At 46.5% G+C, this 18,625-nt stretch overlaps 1 protein-coding gene across 6 annotated transcripts in view; it reads right to left on the bottom strand.

Moving 5' to 3' along the window:
* EVL (Enah/Vasp-like) overlaps positions 1-18,625 on the bottom strand; it is a 365,975-nt gene that overhangs the window by 141,978 nt on the left and 205,372 nt on the right. For all 6 annotated transcript variants that reach the window (XM_029597934.1, XM_029597932.1, XM_029597933.1 and 3 more), the window contains exon 2: positions 16,175-16,343. In XM_029597934.1, the coding sequence (XP_029453794.1) occupies positions 16,175-16,343 (169 nt within the window). The remainder of the gene's footprint in view (positions 1-16,174; positions 16,344-18,625) is intronic.

The following is an 18,625-nucleotide window of genomic DNA, read 5'->3' as shown; positions in this document are numbered from 1 at the left end:
CCCCCCCCCCCCCCCCAAAAAAGAGCAAGACAATTTAGTAATGGAATTATCCCAGAATTTGGTTTCCGTCTGCCCTGCGTTGATTGATTGGCACGGGCTACACACTGCAGATGGTCCAACAGTTCCACTCAAAGTCCTACATATTTAGCACAGAAATTATATATATCTAAAATATCATTTATTTTTTTTTAGATTTTTCTGATTTATTAGCTACATGTCTTGTGCCTTCAGATCAGAGCTAAAAAAAGAGAGGGAAAACTAGCGGGGAGAAACGCTGTGCTGAAGACTATTCTTACCCACCGCGCGTTCTCTCTCAGTCATGTAATTGCATCCGATGACTGATATATATGTAGATATGACGGGATAGGTGTTCAGTTGAATTCTTTTTTTTAATCAGCTTTTATTATTGTAATTTGTGTCACTAATGACACGTAACTCGTCCTGGCTTTTGATGATAGGGTACGCAATCATATCTAAATAAAGAAATTCAATGAGCGATTGTGATCGTAAATGCCGACTAATAACTGTCGATGCTCCTGCAGTTGGGGGGGGGCTTATTGGGTCACGATCATAGACTGTGATACAAACTTAGGGTCTCAATTACTAAGCAGTTTCTCCCCAAAGACACAGAACAGGAGAAAAGCCTTAATCAATCAAGCCCCTAGATTATAAGAAAAATACCTACCGCACCGGAATGTAACTCACCCCGAGCTTGGATTTGGATAGACGAATAATTATGTCTAAGACCAGTAAAGAAAAAATAATTTTCTCTCTCCACTTGCTAACTTTGCATACCTTTCAACTCTTGCTACAACTCTCCCCAAAATAACTGTCTGAAGCAACACCAGCATAGGTAACAAGATTGGAAAGGTTCACTCCACCGAGTACACTAAATTTCTAAAGGCATGCTTTATATTGTGTGAGTGTGAGAGAGAGAGAGAGAGAGACAGACATCTGTGCTGGGGAGCACGTGTGTATTTCTACACTTTCCAATCCATTCTCTCCCCACCTCCCCAGTCCTTTGTCCCTTTTTTCTCTCCTGTACCCTCAAATCCCCAATCCTTTATCTCTATCCTTCTGCCCAATTCCTTTCTTCTCTGTCCCACTTGACTCCCCCTCCCTTGGTGATCCCTCACACCCAAGTCTCAATCATTCCCCTCAGTGCCCCCCTCCACCCTCTCTCCACGTTGGTCATTTCCCCTCAATCATCTATCCTCAGCAACTCCCTCCCTCCCTCCCACGGTGCGCGCCGCTGGGAGACTGCAGGAGGGCGTGCTTGAGTGTGTGCTCACAGTCCCCTCCCCGCCTCTGGCTGCAGCCTCTAAGCCGGAAGCCAGGAACCCACACCACTGGGTTTCCGGCAGGAGAAGCCTCTGTTTTTATTTATTTACAAAAACTTATATTCTATCTTTACATCTGTTGCTCAAGGCAGCTAACAAATTAAAACATTCAAAAATCAAATTCAATACATAATGTAAACAACAAAACAAGGTATAAATATATCAAAACAATAATCAAATCATCTCAGTCTAACTCAAAATATGCTGTTCAAAATCTTCTTCACCTCTTACAAATATCATTTAAAACAGCAAAGCTTTCCATTTTTTTCTTAAAAGTTTTCCTATCAGATTCTATCTTGATGTTTAACTCAAGTTTGCTCCAAAGTACTGGGTGGATGACAGAAGCCACCCTTTGTGTGTTTTCTGTAATTGACATTCTCTGAAGGTGGGAAGCCTAAGCAAACGCTTATCTCCTGACTACTGAGTAGGGGCTGATAGGGCATATAATCCTCCAAATTAAGATCTATCAGATACACCGGAGCCCCTTCCTGCAGTGAATTATTGACTAGCATCAAGATTTTAAACTGTATTCCTGCAACCACTGGGAGCCAGTATAATTCCATAATAAATGGAGTCATGTGCGAGGTGCACCGACAGCCTCTGATCAACCAGGCTGCCGTGTTTTGAATCAAACAATAAAGTTTTAATTTGACCCTTTGAAGGTCCCACAGAAAGGTAGTATAGGTGACTTAGTATTAGACTTTGTACCAGGAGCCCAATATTCAAAGCTACATAGCCAGATAAATAGGGACTTATCCAGCTAAGCAGATAGTCGGATAGGTCGGGGTGGCCAATGGGCAGAATGGGGGCGGCACTACTTAGCCAGCTAGGTGCCGATATTCGAACATATCCGGTTAAGTTAAACAGATAAGTTAAACCTGCCACAGAGCAGTAAAATGTAGCCGGCTAAGTGGCATTTTGTACACAGATATTCAGCGGCTAGTCGTGCTGTTGAATATCATGAGCTTTGTATTCATCCGGTTATGTATAACCGCCTAACTTTAGGACAGCCCTACGGCCCGACCACAGTCAGCCACAGAAGGTAACCGGCTAATTCCAAAAATCGGTTAACTTAAGCGGCTAACTCCGCTCCTCCCCAACCCCAGAAAGCCCCCGTCTTATTTTGCCCAGCTAGAATTTAGATGGCTAAGGGCTGAATATAGCCGGATACGCCATTTAGACGGATTAACTATTTATCCGTTTAAACGGATTTTGAATATGGACTCCCCATGTAAGTTAGCCGGATAAGCCTGAATATCTACCTCTAAGAGTCCAAAATCTTCCTTGGAAAGGATAAATCTCAGCCTTTGAAAAGGTGGAAGCTTAAAAGAGAAGCTCTTTATAACCGCTCACAGATAGTCTTGGCATGTCAAGCTAGAGTCCAAAACAACTCCCTGAACCCAAACGTTTACTAAGAAAGGAAAAAGCTTATCCTTTTGGTATTACTAGGGTGATCTGCACCACTAATCCAAATTGCTATGGTTTTTTCCTTAGTTCAGGACGAACAATTTTCCTCCATCCGTCTCCCACTGGCCTCCCCAGGCCCCCTCACACCCCACTCAGCACATTACCCTCAGCAGGAGAGACGGTGCTTCCAGTGGGCAAACGAGGCAGTTGCCTCGAGTGCTAACATTTTGGGGGCGGCAAACTTCCAGCAGTTTGAGCACCCAGAGAGGCGCTGTGCCAGAGCCGAGTGACTGCTGTGCTGCAGATACGACTGCCAGGAGGAGGAAGTGTTGTGCTGGAAGTAAATTGGGGGGAGGGGATGGCATGACTCTTGCACTGGGCCTGCTCAGCAGCTCCTCTTGGGGCCCTCCGTGCCATCGGGGCTGCCGTGTCTTCCTAGCCAGGGGAAATGCCGGCACTGCCACGAAAGGCAACAAGAGCAAGAGCAATGACCGCTGAGATCCCACTCGTTTTCTGTCAGGCTTTGGGTTTTTTTTTTTCTTTTTTCAGTCTGCACATCTTACAAACATAGGGCCTGGTTCACTGAGGCGTTTTTCTTATTCTATGTCTGTGGGGAAAATGAGGCCCATAAGTTGAAAAATGGCACAGATGGCCATGGTCAGCCTCATAAAAGTGCCTCACAGCATTAAATACTGCAAAGAAAGCCTAAAACTGCTTCCTTTGTACTTTTCACCCTAACCTCAACAAAAAAAAAAATAAACCAACAAAAAAACCAAGAAGTAAATCTGACTATTTTGCAGAAGCTGCATCGGGCTTTCGACCCCCTACACCATCCTCTTCAACAAGCAAAGCTGAGTGCCAAGAGTCGACCTGCTAAGAAAACCAGGACAAAACACAAGCTAACCTGTCAGGTCTTAGCAGGAGCTTGACCCGGGTAAAGAGCAGCCTCGCCGAGGAGAGAACTCGCATTTTGAAGAAGCTGTAAAAGTGAACTTACGTTACAAAAAAACCCAGAATATTTGTTCCTCAGTCGGTTACCGAGAATCTCTCCACTCATCTTACAGTACAAATACAGCCAGAAGCTAGAATTTCCATCCACGAGAGACGTGTAACCACCGCTTTCGGGGTACTCCCTGGGGTCACACCTTCAGATACTGCAGAGATGAGGGAAAAAAACCCAAAACCCAACCCTGCCCGTGACTCTGGAGGTGGATTCTTTCACAGGGGACAGAAAAGCTGTAAGGCCCAGGGCCTCATTTACAGTCTCTTAATAAAAATCGTCCACCCAGTGAGCTGTGCACCTAAACCAAAATATTATTTCACTGAAGTAAAAAAAAAAAAAATTAAGTTAATCAGTACAGAATGCACAGAAAAAACACAAACGTATAGACTTCCAGAAACACCCGAAATACACTTTTCATGCAGCTTGAGAAAGCTGGGTCTTCCTCCCCTTCTCACAATGACTGTTTTATTTATTTATTTTTTTTCCTTAAAACACCTCTGGAACTAGAAAACCTTCTTCTCCCACATCGAAAAGCACTTGGCTGGTGTAAAAAAAAGGCCTGAGGACCATCCAGCCTGACCCTTTTCCTTGGGGAAGGTAAAGGTCTGGCTTCCTTCAGTCCCATTCCCCTGAATTAGAGAGCAAATACACATCTCCCCATGGGACAAGAAAGGCAGCTGCCCCCCCCCCCCGTTCCTTCCCTGGAGCCTCAGCACTTTGCGACCTCTCTCTCTCGCTCTCCTGCTCAACCACATGCCTGGCAATTCATGGAGCCACTTTTATAATTTTGGACAGCAGCCCACCGTGGAGGGAATGGGTCAGAGAAATCAATCAAAGTCACTCATGAAACCTCCCCAAATGCTGGAAAGGTCTACCTTTTACTCCGTGGCGCATGCTACTAGCTTTATATATATATTTATATGCTTTAATTTAAAAAGGCAAGAGCAGTCCTCCAGGGAATAGACCTTTAGGCAGTGTGACCCCCATTTCAGCACTTGAAAATCTGCATGACCCCAGAAGGTGATCAAATCAAATTAAGCAGGGTGCGATTCGCCTCTAACAATCACTCCCCTCACCCCTCCCCACGCTACAGCTCGTCCCTCGCTTAATATCCATCCTCTCTCTCTCTCTCTCAACCTCCACCCCTCCAGCGTACCTCCCTCTCTCCCAGCTCCAGTCCCTCTCTCCGACCACCCAGCTGATTCCGTCACCACCAAGCCCTTCTTATAACCCACAACCGATCCTCTGCCATTCCCTCCTCTCACCCTTCCACAGCCAATCTCGCTCAGCGCTATCCGGCACCCAAACCCCTCTTCCCTCACATCCATCCCTCCAAACAATCCCATGGCCAGGATCATAGGCAACATTTCGGCCCTGGGCAAAAAGTAGATGACAACTGGTGGGAAGAGAGAGCAGGCCGACGACAGGGGCAACGCTTTTCCTCTTGGGCAGGTTCAGTGTGGGTGAGGCGCCCATGCACATTCAGCCACCCCCCTCGCCTTATGGCTGGTCCCAAGCCCCCAACGATGATCTGCAAGTGGCAGCAGCACTACTAGTGAAACTCAGAACGGGGGGCCTGTGGGATAGTGCAAGCTGACAAGCCCTGCAGCGGCCTTGAATCCTATTTTATGTAGGGCTCCCTGTTACCTTAGAAATTCATGCAAGGGCAGTGCCACTGCAGGGCTTAGGAGTGTGTGCTGGCTTCCACTGCTAATCCTGCTGCTGGCACCTGAAGAGCGCTGCCATGTGAGGCACGTGTGAGCCCAGCTGAAGGCTTGGGGGACCCATCTGGGGTCCCAGCCTACAGTTTGGGAAGCTCTGGAATAGACCATCATGGCAATCGCAGCATCCTGCTCCTATTACATTTAGATTCTCATCTGGGGAAAAGCAAACAAGATCTACATCTTCACAGGCAATGCACAAATTTTAAAAATCTGCCGTTCCATCGCACTCCGGCATTCAGAGGGTTTTTAAAAAAAAAGTTTGTTTTTTTTTGCTCGCGTTGAAAGGCCCGTAGACGCGAGCCTCTGGGGGCCCAGCACGAGCGACTTGCATTTTAAAAGCGCTCAGTTTTACACGTGTCAAGCTAGAGGGTGCGGAAATAAATCGAGACTGCCTGGAACGCCTCAGAAACTGCTCAAAAATATTCTGATGCACACATGCTCAAGCTTTTCCTTTAAATTAGGAAAATCAGCGCTGCAGGGCGCCTAGGCCAGCTGAATGCCATGGCCTGCGGCATACGCCGTGCCTCCCACGGTGAGGAGGCGGCCCGTTTACAGACCAGGCATAAAGGCGAGGGATAAGGGCACCCAGGGCCAGAGCTCTGGAATCTCGCTCAAAGCTGGGAAACCTTCAACCTGCATACAGCAAGGTGACCAGCACTAGCTGGACACCTTACAGTTTACCAAGCACCCCCTGAGGCGTGCATCGCAAGCCGTCCACGCGTGCAGCCTTCCTTCAGACGTCCCGAAGTAATTCACAAGCTACTGGATGTCTAAAACATAATGCCGTCGGTGTGTCTAATCCTGCGCCAAGCATGAACAAGTCAAAGCACAGCCTTGAGTGAGTGAAGCGCTTCATTAAGGCAATTAACAAATGATAATAAATAAATAAAGTGGGATGATGTTTTGACTGGGAGTGTTTCTGTAGCTTTTTTCTTTTTTTTGTTTCTAGCCACAGTTTGGATCCATGCTACATAAAAATATTTGCATTGTTGGACATGTCTTTATTAATTCCCACGCAACCTCTATTATGGCCCTTCCATAGCAGAAATTTTTTCATAACGTGCTTGCTTTTCGCTTCATAGCGATCATAGTTTGTCATTTAAAGTCCTCATTACCCTGCAGGATTGTTGGTTTCACATCACTCGTTTCAGACCCTGGCCCCGTGTGCATTGAAATATATGGAAAACCTTTTTTGCTTTTTCAACTTCAACCAATGCTACTAAAGTTTTGCGCTCATGGTAATTTGTACTTCTGTTAGGATCGCACCTTAAGGGGTGAATTTTAAAAGAGTTGCTTGTGTTAAAATGCCCGTACACGCAGTCATCCAGGGCTGAGCACGAGCGGCTCGGATTTTAAAACGGCTCAGTTATAGACGTATCTGCACGTACATAAGCAACCCAACGTGCGTGAAAAATGGGCAGAGCCAATGCATGGAAATCCATACTTTGAAAACGGCGGCCGCAGCGTATCTGTTATCCGCACATATTTATTTCTGCTCTTCGTGAGGTGTAAGTCTGAAGAAAGCTCATTGGTTGATAAAGGTGGAATATAAACATTTTATATACAAATAAATAAACCGATTAAATAAAACTGATTTTAGGCCAAAAACCACTGAGTGAGGAGCCTGGGTAAACAGGAGAGGGTGCAGGCTGAAGAACCAGGGGGGTCTGGGTGATCTTGAGAGAGAGGCTGGGTAAACTGGTGGCCTAATTGGTAAAACTGGAAATGTCTTTCTCGCAAATCTGCTTTCCTGCGCACGTTAAAGCCCACAAATTTGTACATTAAGATACGCAAATTTTGTTTGCTCGAACAACCGATTAAAACTGGGAGCACACAAATGCGCAGTAGGTGCACATGATTTAAAATACTTGTGTCTGTGCACTCGCATGCATATTTGCACATGTATGGGCAAATGCACACTTGTTTTAAAGTTACCGTCCCTGGGAGTAATTTTATAACAGCCTGCATAAGTTAGCCAAGTTACACTAATCTTAAAAGCGGACTTTGAAAATTATTGTTGCGATACTGCCTGCGGGACAGGATGGCGAGCAGCTCGCTTTCCTCCAGCACACTCCCGATGCTGCTGGTTGTCCATGCGGTCGGGACCCACTGCACCATCCTCTCCTGCCACCCTTAACACCGCTTTGCCTCACAATGCGGCCTGGAACACTGCTGACATGTGGCTCCTGCCCAGCGTCTCCTAGGCACGCACACCTCTCGAACATTTAAAGGGCTCATGGCCTGCAGCCCTTCTTGATAATATCATGCCTGCAGCCCTATAAAAGGGCTCGTCAGTCACTTCCTGGTTGCCTTCACGAGGAGTTGCTTTGCCCCGGAGTTTCTGTTCATCTCTTGCTCTAGGATTCATCTAATTTCTTGTTCTTCGCTTCTTCAAGATCTTCATGTTCTTTGTGGAAGCTCCTCTCTGTTTCTTCATTCCATGTTCCTGGTCTCTCATCAGTTCCTGTCTGTGACCAGCCCACAGGTTGTGTAAGGCGCCTCATGGCCCAAGGCCTGTCTCCAATTCTGCCTTTGCTGGTCAAGTCTTTGTCCTTGTTTTTAAACACCAGGGTCTCGTCCCTGAGTCCTGAATCCATGAATCCTGCTCCTGGTGTTCGGAGTTCTTTGTCCCTGCTTCTGTCCATGTCCTAGATTCAAGTCCACAGTCTTCTCCGTCTCCGGTGCGGTCCGCAACCAGCCCATGGGTTGTGTAGGGTGCACAGCGGGACAGGACTCTCCCAGAGTCTTCATCATGTTTCCAGGGCCAAGACTTAGTCATATTGCAAGCCCAAAATCTGCTCCTCATTCGGCGTGGTCCGCAACCAGCCCACAGACTGTGTGGGGTGTGCTGCGGCACAGGGCTCGTTTCGTTCTTGAACCTGAATCCGAGTCTTCGTCTAGTTCCTAGTCTCCAGTGCCTTCAACTATGTTCCAAGTCTTCTGTGCCTTCATTATGTCCTCACCACTAGAATCTTCTTCTGTCCTCGACCCCCGTCTGTCCTGACGCTCAAGTTGTTCCCAAGTGGCAAGTCCAAAAGGGCTTTCGGAGTGGCCGGAGGGCCATTCTAGAGACCAGAATTGCATTTCTGGGTCTCACTCCTGTGCATGCAGGTTCAGCAGAGGCTTAAGGTTTCCAAAGTCTCCAAGCTTCTGTCCAGCCCATGTTCAGATGCACTTCCCTATCCATGGCATGTAATTTGGAGCCTCTCCACAGGGTTGTACCGTGGCCCAAATGCTCATGTCTGCTCCTGAGCAACGTCCATGCTCGCAACATACTGCGAAAGCCTTGTGACACTCCGGATAGCGAGGCCTCCATCTGCAACAGATTGCAAAGGCTATGAGCTCGGTGAACGTGTTCCTGTGATGGGCCTATGTTTCCTGGATTTTCTGCATCTTGTTCCATTCTTGAATTCCATCTACGTTTTGCTTTGCTTCTCAATTTTTTTTTCTATGACCTGCAGGATGCATCTGCATTTGTTCCTGGGTTTTTTAATGACTTGTAGGAGGTGCCTGTACCCAGGTTTTGTTCAAGCTATTCAGCAGTTCCAAGTCTACCATCTTATGTTCCTCTCCCCTAGTTGAAGAGAATGAGCTGGAGGGAGATGGCTTTGGGGAGGGGGGTAATGTTACGATACCGCCCATGGGATAGGCCTGTAGTCGGCTCGCTTACCTCCAAGTGCACTCCCGATGCTACCGGTTGTCCATGTCGCCTTGCCTCACAATGTGGCTTTGAACACTGCCGACATGCTGTTCCTGCCTGGCATCTCCTAGGCGTGCACAGCTCTTTTGAACATTTAAAGGGCCCTTGGAGGGAAAAGCCCTGTGGCCCTTCTTGATGTTGTCATACCTGCAGTCCTATAAAAGGGCTCCTCAGTCACTTCCTAGTTGCCTTTGCAAAGAGTTGCTTCACCCTGGAGTTCCTGTTCCAGCTCTTGCTCCAGGAATCACCTGAGTTCTTGATCTTCACGTCTTCAAGATCTTCATGTTCTTCATGGGAGCTCCTCTATGTTTCTTCACTCCATGTTCCATGTTACTGGTCTCGCATCAGTTCCTGTCTTCAGCATCTCTCAAGTCTTCAGTCAAATCCCTGATGTTCCAGTCTTCCCCTTCATCTTCTTCCAGGTGGTTGTGTAGGGTGCCTTGTGGCCAAGGTCTGTCTCCAAGTCCGTCTTCGCTGGTCAAGTCTCCGAATATCCCTTGTTTTTAAACGCCGGGGTCCCATCCCTGGTTCTGAGTTCCTGAGTCCCTGAATCCTGTTCCTGGTCATTGGAGTTCCTTGTCCCAGCTTCTGCCCATATCGTACTCTCAAGTCAAGAGTCTGCTCACCTCCAGTTGGTACGCAACTAGCCCATGGGTTGTGTAGGGTGCGCAGTGGGACAGGACTCTCACAGAGTCTTTGTCATATTTCCAGTGCCAAGTCTTCAGCATGTTGCAAGCCCAGAGTCTGTCCCACAATTGGCATGATCCGTGACCAACCCACAGGCTGTGTAGGGCACACTGCAGCACAGGGCTTGTTCCATTCCTGAACCTTTGCCTAATTCATAGTCTCCACTGCCTTCGCCTATGTTCCAAGTCTTCAGTGCCTCCATCATGTCCTTGCTGCCAGAGTTCTCTTCTGACCCCGTCTGTCCTGAATTACAAGCCGTTCCCAAACGGCAAGTTTAAGAAATTGCCATGCTGGGTCAGACCAAGGATCCATCAAGCCCAGCATCCTGTTTCCAACAGAGGCCAAACCAGGCCACAAGAACCTGGCAATTACCCAAACACCAAGAAGATCCCATGCTACTGATGCAATTAATAGCAGTTGCTATTCCCTAAGTAAACGATTAATAGCAGTTAATGAACTTCTCCAAGAACTTTTCTAAACCTTTTTTGAACCCAGGGTTTTCGGAGTGGCCAGAGGGCTACCCCAGAGACCAGCATTGTGTTGCTGGGTCTCACTGCTGCGCGTACAGGTTTAGTAGAGGCTTCAGTGTTCCAAGTCTCTAAGCTTCTGCTCAGCCCGTGCTCTGATAATCTTGCCTACCCAAGGCTCATACTTTGGAGCCTCATCCCGGGGTTGTGCTGTGGCCCAAGAGCTTACACTCATGACCACTCCTGAGCGCCATCCATGCTTGCAAGAGATTGCGAAGGCCTCCTGGCACTCAACAGATAACAAGGCTTCCATTTGCAACAATTATCCCATAAAATGTATGTGCACAGAAGATTTTGGGGGAAATTTTATGTGCATTACTTTTTGAAAGTGGAAAAGTACACGTGGTAGGTAAAAATCCTCCCCCCGGGAACACTTCTGCTCATTTAAGGCAAATTTATGTGCACACATGATGGACAAAGATACATTTTCCCACCTACTGGGTGGGCAATTTTATAACAGAGCTTGTCTGCAAACTGTTGTAGCCATGGAAATACCTAAGAAAATTACTCTCTCTATAATAATGTCCAAATTCTCTGCGCCCTTCAGTCAATGACAATCCAAGCTTAGGTCTCTTTATCTAGCATGAGGTACACATCTATTTAGGGATGTGCATTCAATAGAAAAAGGAAATGACAATGAAATTTCCTATTTCGTTCATTTCATTTTCAAAACAAAACAAGTGAAAATCCAATAAAATGTTGTTGGTTTTCATGTTCCCTTTTGAGAAAAAAAAGAAAAGTCAAGGGTCACAGCCTAAACCCCAGTGCCTCAGCTTAGGCCTAGGCCAGAGGCTAGGGCCTCGCCTAGGCAAAGGCTGTGGCCCAATGCAGGGCCTACACCCAACTCTGACACCGGGGTCTCAGCCTAAGCCCAGGCCTGAAGGCAACGCCTCAGCAGAGACCCAGGCAAAGGCCCAGGCCTAAAACATTTTGCCAGGGTTGCGAAACTTCCCAGCTCCCACTTATCTTGTCCGTTGGGGATCTGACGCCATGCACCCAAGCCTACTCCTTATACTGGGGCCCGATCTGGAAAACAGGTCCTGATGCTTGGGCCTCAGCTCAGTCCCAGGCCAGGACCCAAGCCCAAGCCTGATGCTGGGGCCCAGCCAGAGACCAGGTCCTGACACCTGGGCCTTGGCCCAACACCAGGCCCCTGTCTGGAGACCGGGTCCTGATGACCGAGCCTCGGCCCAGATCCAATGGCGGGGTCTATCTGAAACCCAGGGCCAGGCACCGAGACTGAGCCCAGGCCTCGTAGGTCAACATAGAAACATAGAAACATAGAAATGACGGCAGAAGAAGACCAAATGGCCCATCCAGTCTGCCCAGCAAGCTTCCCTCATTTTTTCTCTCATACTTATCTGTTTCTCTTAGCTCTTGGTTCTATTTCCCTTCCACCCCCACCATTAATGTAGAGAGCGGTGATGGAGCTGCATCCAAGTGAAATATCAAGCTTGATTAGTTAGGGGTAGTAGGGGTAGTAACCGCCGCAATAAGCAAGCTACACCCATGCTTATTTGTTTTTACCCAGACTATGTTATACAGCCCTTATTGGTTGTTTTTCTTCTCCCCTGCCGTTGAAGCAGGGAGCTATGCTGGATATGCGTGAGGTATCAGTTTTTTTCTTCTCCCCTGCCGTTGAAGCAGAGAGCTATGCTGGATATGCATCGAAAGTGAAGTATCAGGCACATTTGGTTTGGGGTAGTAACCGCCGTAACAAGCCAGCTACTCCCCGCTTTGTGAGTGTGAATCCTTTTTTCTTTTCCCCTGCCGTTGAAGCAGAGAGCTATGCTGGAAATTCGTGATGTATCAGTCTTTCTCCCATGCCGTTGAAGCAGAGAGCCATGCTGGATATGCGTCGAGAGTGAAGTATCAGGTACATTTGGTTTGGGGTAGTAACCGCCGTAACAAGCCAGCTACTCCCCGCTTTGTGAGTGCGAACCCTTTTTTCTTCTCCGCTGCCGTTTAAGCAGAGAGCTCTGCTGGATGTGTGAAGTAACAGTTTTTCTTCTCCCCTGCTGTTGAAGCAGAGAACTATGCTGGATATGCATTGAAAGTGAAGTATAAGAATGGAGTGATCAAGCTAGTTGAAAGGCATCAGGAATAGAGGAAGGTGGAGGTAGTAATTTGGTTATTTGGTTTGGGGTAGTAACCGCCGTAACAAGCCAGCTACTCCCGTCTTTGTGAGTGCAAATCCTTTTTTCCACATTTCCTCTTGCTGTTGAAGCTTAGAGTGATGTTGGAGTCACAGTAACCATGTGTATGTTTATTGAATAAGGGTATTGTCTCCAGGCAGTAGCCATCATTCTGGCGAGTCACCTACTCTTCATTGGCGGCCTCTTGACTTTATGGATCCACAGTGTTTATCCCACGCCCCTTTGAAGTCCTTCACAGTTCTGGTCTTCACCACTTCCTCCGGAAGGGCATTCCAGGCATCCACCACCCTCTCCGTGAAGAAATACTTCCTGACATTGGTTCTGAATCTTCCTCCCTGGAGCTTCAAATCGTGACCCCTGGTTCTGCTGATTTTTTTCTTATGGTAAAGGTTTGTCGTTGCCTTTGGATCATTAAAACCTTTCAAGTATCTGAAAGTCTGTATCATATCACCTCTGCTCCTCCTTTCCTCCAGGGTGTACATATTTAGATTCTTCAATCTCTCCTCGTACGTCATCCGATGAAGATCCTCCACCTTCCTGGTCGCCCTTCTCTGTACCGCTTCCATCTTGTCTTTGTCTTTTTGTAGATACGGTCTCCAGAACTGAACACATCTTTTTCTTTCTTCTGGGCCTAGTATCAGGCTAAGCCCCCAGATGCCTGGACCCGGCCTTCAGACTAGGCTTCTGCAATGGGCCTAGGCTGAGGCCCAGGCAGCGGTACCCAGCTTCCAGATCAGGGCCCAGGGTCAGACTTGGGCTTAGCCATCACTCCAGCATCCGGCCTAGACCAAGTTATTGGAGCTAGGTCTTCAAGCATGGCCTTTGCGTAGGGTCTAGGTCGAGGTTGTGGCGACCTACAGTGGCCTAGGCCTTTGTAAGGACGAGACTTCGGCCTGGGTCTCATCAGCAGATCTCCCTCATTTACACGGTGGGGGCCTGAGAGGATCCTGGCCCCAGCATTTTTCCAGGTGTAAGGGATGGGTGGGAAGGATGGGAGGTCTTGGAATGCCCTGTTTTTTTTACATTTATTTTTGGTTTTGGGGTGTTTGGTTTTTTTTAATGTTTACTTTGTTTTAAATGAATCAAAATTAATGGGAAAGAACACCCCAATAACGAAATTAAAAAAGAAACTAACTTTTTTTTTTTTACCAGCACATCCCTACTATTCTTACTATTAAGGGAGAACAGTGCGAAGCCTCGCCACATCCCCCTTGGCCGCCGCTGCAGCTCCTGCCACCACCACCGCCACTGCCTCAGGCCCTTCACAGTGCTGGAGGGGGTTGGGGGGGAGGAGATTGGACCAACAACAGCCTGAGCCCGTCTCTCCGCCGCTAGGGAAGGGGGGAGGGAGTTGGGATGGCCGGAGCACAGGAAATCTCGCCCGTTTTAACGGGCATTACTGCTAGTATGTTATAAAATATATTTGACCATGTTTGAATCTGAATGAAATCCAACATCAGTTTTCAAAAACTGTTTGAGAATATTATATATTGACATGGACTGCTGTTGGTTGCAACTCTAAACATTTTTTAATACAAAATTCCACATCTGTGTAAATCTATTTCTGTTGAATTGCTCAAAAACATTTCTGTGAGGCTCTTGATAGCTGAGCTCTTGGTTTTGCAGGCTCAACTGTCATAAATTAAGCTCATTCTGAGCCTCAGCCTCACCTGCTGAAATTCAGCCTAAGTCCAGTCGGTCAAAATCTAGCTGGCTTAGATCTAGGCCAGCAAATCTGGGGGTCAGGCATCTAAACTTAGCTGACTAGTGCTGGAAATGAGCATCTACTGGCTAAGTTTTTCCCCCTTGACCTGACCCTGCTTCCCAAATACACCCACTTTATGATTGGCTAAATCTAGCTGCCGGGTAACCTGCTCAGCAGGAGAAAATTTTCACCTTTGAGGGTCTAGCATCTTAACTCTCTAGGTAGGTGGCTAGCTCCCCTTAAATATCGACTCCTAAATATTATTAAATTAAACTCATAAAATTTACGGATGCGAATCTTCATCCATGTGGCACTTAACTCACTAATATCTAAGCCAGGGCTTCCCAAACCTGTCCTGACTGAAGACCCCACAACCAGTCAGGTTTTCAGGATATCCACAATGAACATGCCTGAGATAAATACGTATAAACTGAGCCTCCATGATATGCAAATTTATCTCATGCATATTCATTGTGGATATCCAGAAAACTTGGCTGGCTGTGGGGGTCCCCAAGACAGGTTTGGGAAGCCCCTGATCTAACGCTTCTAAAATTATCATCTTCCTAAATGGGGCGAGTTTCATCTCCAAATGTAATGTCTTGTCACCCGTGAACATCCATTCCACTTTCACTTTATGGGGGACACTTCTGAGTAGCATGGACAGTCGTGAAGTCCATGTGCATTTTAGCCTCACCTACTTTATAGCGGGGGTGGTTTCCCTGCTGAATTTAGCCAATGTAAAGGACACACGCTAAAAGCGTCCATGTACTAGGGATGGTCATTCATTTTGAATGAAAGCAGAAAAATGTAAGGCTATCTCCTAAACACCACCACAATGCCAGCCTCAGACCGACCGGCGACCATTTTGAAAACCAGCAACAGCAGGGCAGGAGTGACTGGCGATCGTTCCACCCCACCGAAGAGCAATAGATGGAGTAAGAAAAGGCTGGGAGAGGAGGTAGGAGCTTGGAGAGCTGTCACAAAGCCCAGTCCTGGACTCACAGTTTCTCTTTTCATTGTTTCCTTTTTTTATTTTGAGGTTTGTTTTTTTTCCATTTTAAATAGACAAAATGAAATGAAATCAACCAACAAAAGGAAAAAAAACAAAACCAAAAAAATAAACATTTTCAGAGCTCATCCTAGCACGCACCTTGCACCCGCTGCTTGTATGGATGGTGGAGAGAGGAAGGGATAAAATAGTTTCCTGTAGTTTTGAAAGTGCCAAATACCAGTGCTATTTCACTCCCCTGACTTTATTCTTTTGTTTTACAGCCTTTAACAGTACACCTGATGTGAACTCTGCCAGGCTTTTCAGCTGCTCTGTGAGTGCGCAGGGCACATTTTCAGTTAGGCTGATTTACCCGCGTAAACAGCTTTGAAAATTGCCCCTTTACCCACCTAACATCCGAGGGACAATTTCCAAATTGCCTTTTGGTGGAAAATTTCCCTTCAGAGCAGCCCAAAGTATGTGCAGGAATACTTTTAACCGGATTTAAACAAAAAAAAAAAAGGTGTTCCCAAGACAGGGGACTTTTAGATCGGGAGAGTAATCAGTACCGCCCATGTTCAATCACATTTTCAAATCTGTGTGTGCTGCTTTGTCTCCCCTCACAGATAAAACAGCTGCAAAGTTCCCATAAACCTGTTTTTAGGAAGCTTTCAAAGGAAAACTATCCAAGTTGTTTCCCCTTGAGAATTGACATCAAGGTTGCATGAGTACAAAAGGTGCCGACGTGGGTTTCCAACCATGCGAACCGCTGTGCCTCTCTCGAAGCTGCACAACGCGTGCACCTGCAGGCTTTTGAAAATGCCTCCCAGTACACAAAGGCAGGAGCTCAGACAGGTCTGCACACCATTTTGCCAACGGACAGAAAAACTCCACGCAATCACTCTGCGTTCAAGGTGAAAAGAAAGCTGTGACTCACTTGTTGATCTTGCAGCTTGACTCCGACTACTCTGAAGGTGTTATTGGCAGTGTTGTGGTAAATGTTGATTCTGCTGAATCCCTGCTGTCCAGGTTTGATTGGCACCCATTTTTTACTGGTATCATCATAGACCATGACTGAAGCCCGGGCTTGACATATACTCTGTTCACTGGAGAAGAAAAGCAAGAATACATCCGTCAAGAGCAAAAAAACAAACAAACTTTTTTTTCAGTTTTACTGACGGGTAAGTCAAACAAGCAATCAGAGAATATTTTGCCGTGAGGTTTATAAATCTGTAACAGAATAACTTTTCAAAAATCACCACCGCTAGGAATGGCATGCCCAATGCATTTTTTTCTTGTGTACTTAGGGGTAAATTTCTAATCTAACTTTCTAACTGCAGGGTTAGATATCTAGATCAAAGTCTTTGAAAATGTACTGGTGCTGAGAGGTTAAAATTAGCCTCTCAAATTTCAGACAGTCCAGAGGGCGGGGTTCACTCGGTGAATGAGAGTTAGCCGGCTAGTGCTAATATTCAGCCCCAGCTGGTTAACTTAGGCTGGCTTTAATCTAGCCGCACTATGCCTGCACCTGGAGTCAGTGATCAACCCTCCCTCCCACCCAACCAATATTAAAAGAAGAAACAGTCACCCATTCTCTACAAAATGGAAGTTCCCCTCGACAGGGCCTCGCAATCCCTCACTTCTCCCACCTGATTCCTAAAACCATCAAGCCCCATAAATCCTCTCTCTCTCTCTCTCCTCTGCCTGATTGCTAAACCCATCAAGCCCACCCGACGGATAAACTCATCAGGCCTCCACCCCTTCGACAACCCCTCTGATCCCACAGGACAAATCTTACCTCCCACTAACCTGGCATTAAGGACATTTTGGGTGGGAGGTGCGATTGGGAGATTGTTGGTAGAGGGGGGTGGGGATCTTAATTGTTGTGGCTACCGGGTAGAAGGAAGCGTGGATGCATGCGGTGGTGGGGAGAGGCCTGGATGGTTTCAGCCATCATCGGCTGAGAGACGAGATTGGGGCTGTTGAGGGCACTTCCGGTTTGTAGAGATAGGACAAGAAGATGGGAGAGATTGCTGATTCGTGGGGGGTGAGTTTCCTTTAAGGATCGAAGTGCTAAGATCCGTACCAAAGGCAAAAGTTTTAGTTGGACGCCGACCTTAAATCTAGCTGGCTAATTTGTGGCTGAAAATTTCCTTAAATTCAGCTGCGTAGATTTAAAGTGGGTGCCCAACTGAACATTTTTCCCCTGAAATAACTAGAAGCTAGTATGATTGCCTCTGCCGCAGGTATCACCCTTCCCACTAGATTTATATCTGAGCATCAGCTGAGGGATCCAGTTTCATCAGCCTAGTAACACATTTAGCAGATAAAAAAACCAAACAGAAAAATGAGCTGGGAAGTAAAACACAAAAATTTTGATTTGCAATGGAAGCAGAGAGTCCAAAGTTAAAACAGCCTCTACTGAATAAACTTAAGAGACCAGTCACAGTAACCATGCCCTATATTTTATAATATAGAAAATAAATAGTTTCCCAGCAACAACAAAAAAAAAAAAAAAAAAGAGGACAACACATAAAACTGATATTTCAATTACTTAAAACAGCAAGTAGTAAAATTCAACTAAAGATATTGAACAAGTTTATATCTATATATGGAAATAAAACTGGAATAGTAAAACAACTGCCTATAGTTACAAAACACAAAGCCAGTCATTCCATGCTTCCTCCAAATCTATTTACTGGCATGGGTTTGTTTGTTTCTTTACATGGTGGGTATTGGGCCCACATGGAAAATCCAAGTTTATGATGGATTTAGGCCTACGTGGGTTCAGTTTGTGTGGACCTATGAATGTGAATTAAGGCAAGAAATCCTGGTCTTGCTCTCTGATCCCAGTGCCCAGGATCAGCAGCCGAAGGTTTAGTCTAATGCATGGCGCTCAAGACATCACTGGTCATCAAAATCACCCCAGGTTGGCCAAATGGAGAATAATTTGCGATGTGGAAGACTGGAAAAACGGAAACAAATTTTGATTGGGTTTTATAGTTCCACAATAACATAGCTGCTCACAACCCACGTAACCAGGCAGTATTCCTTTAAGCAGGAAACTGGAAACACCAGGCAAACATGGTCCATATCAGACATCTAAACAGGTCTTAAATCACAAATGCTAAGTTATAACAGTAACAGTTAAAATATAGAAACCACGGTGACAGGTTACCCGAGATTAGCTCTGCCTCTTAATCACTGGCACAATTGATTGCGGGCCGTTTTTGACGCTGTTGCATGCCCTTTGTTTTAGGGTCCATTCAAACACGCTTTTGTGCGTTGCCACAGAATTCCTGCAGCATGACAGAGGGGGACAGACCCACTTTTAGCCGGGGTAAAACCTATATTCTGTGGGGTAGATTTTTAAAGTTATGTGCGGGCG

Source organism: Rhinatrema bivittatum, chromosome 4, assembly GCF_901001135.1.
Source record: "Rhinatrema bivittatum chromosome 4, aRhiBiv1.1, whole genome shotgun sequence".
In the NCBI taxonomy this organism is placed as follows: Eukaryota; Metazoa; Chordata; class Amphibia; order Gymnophiona; family Rhinatrematidae; genus Rhinatrema; species Rhinatrema bivittatum.
Note: the sequence above shows the minus strand (reverse complement) of the source record. Positions and strands in the feature narration are given on the sequence as shown.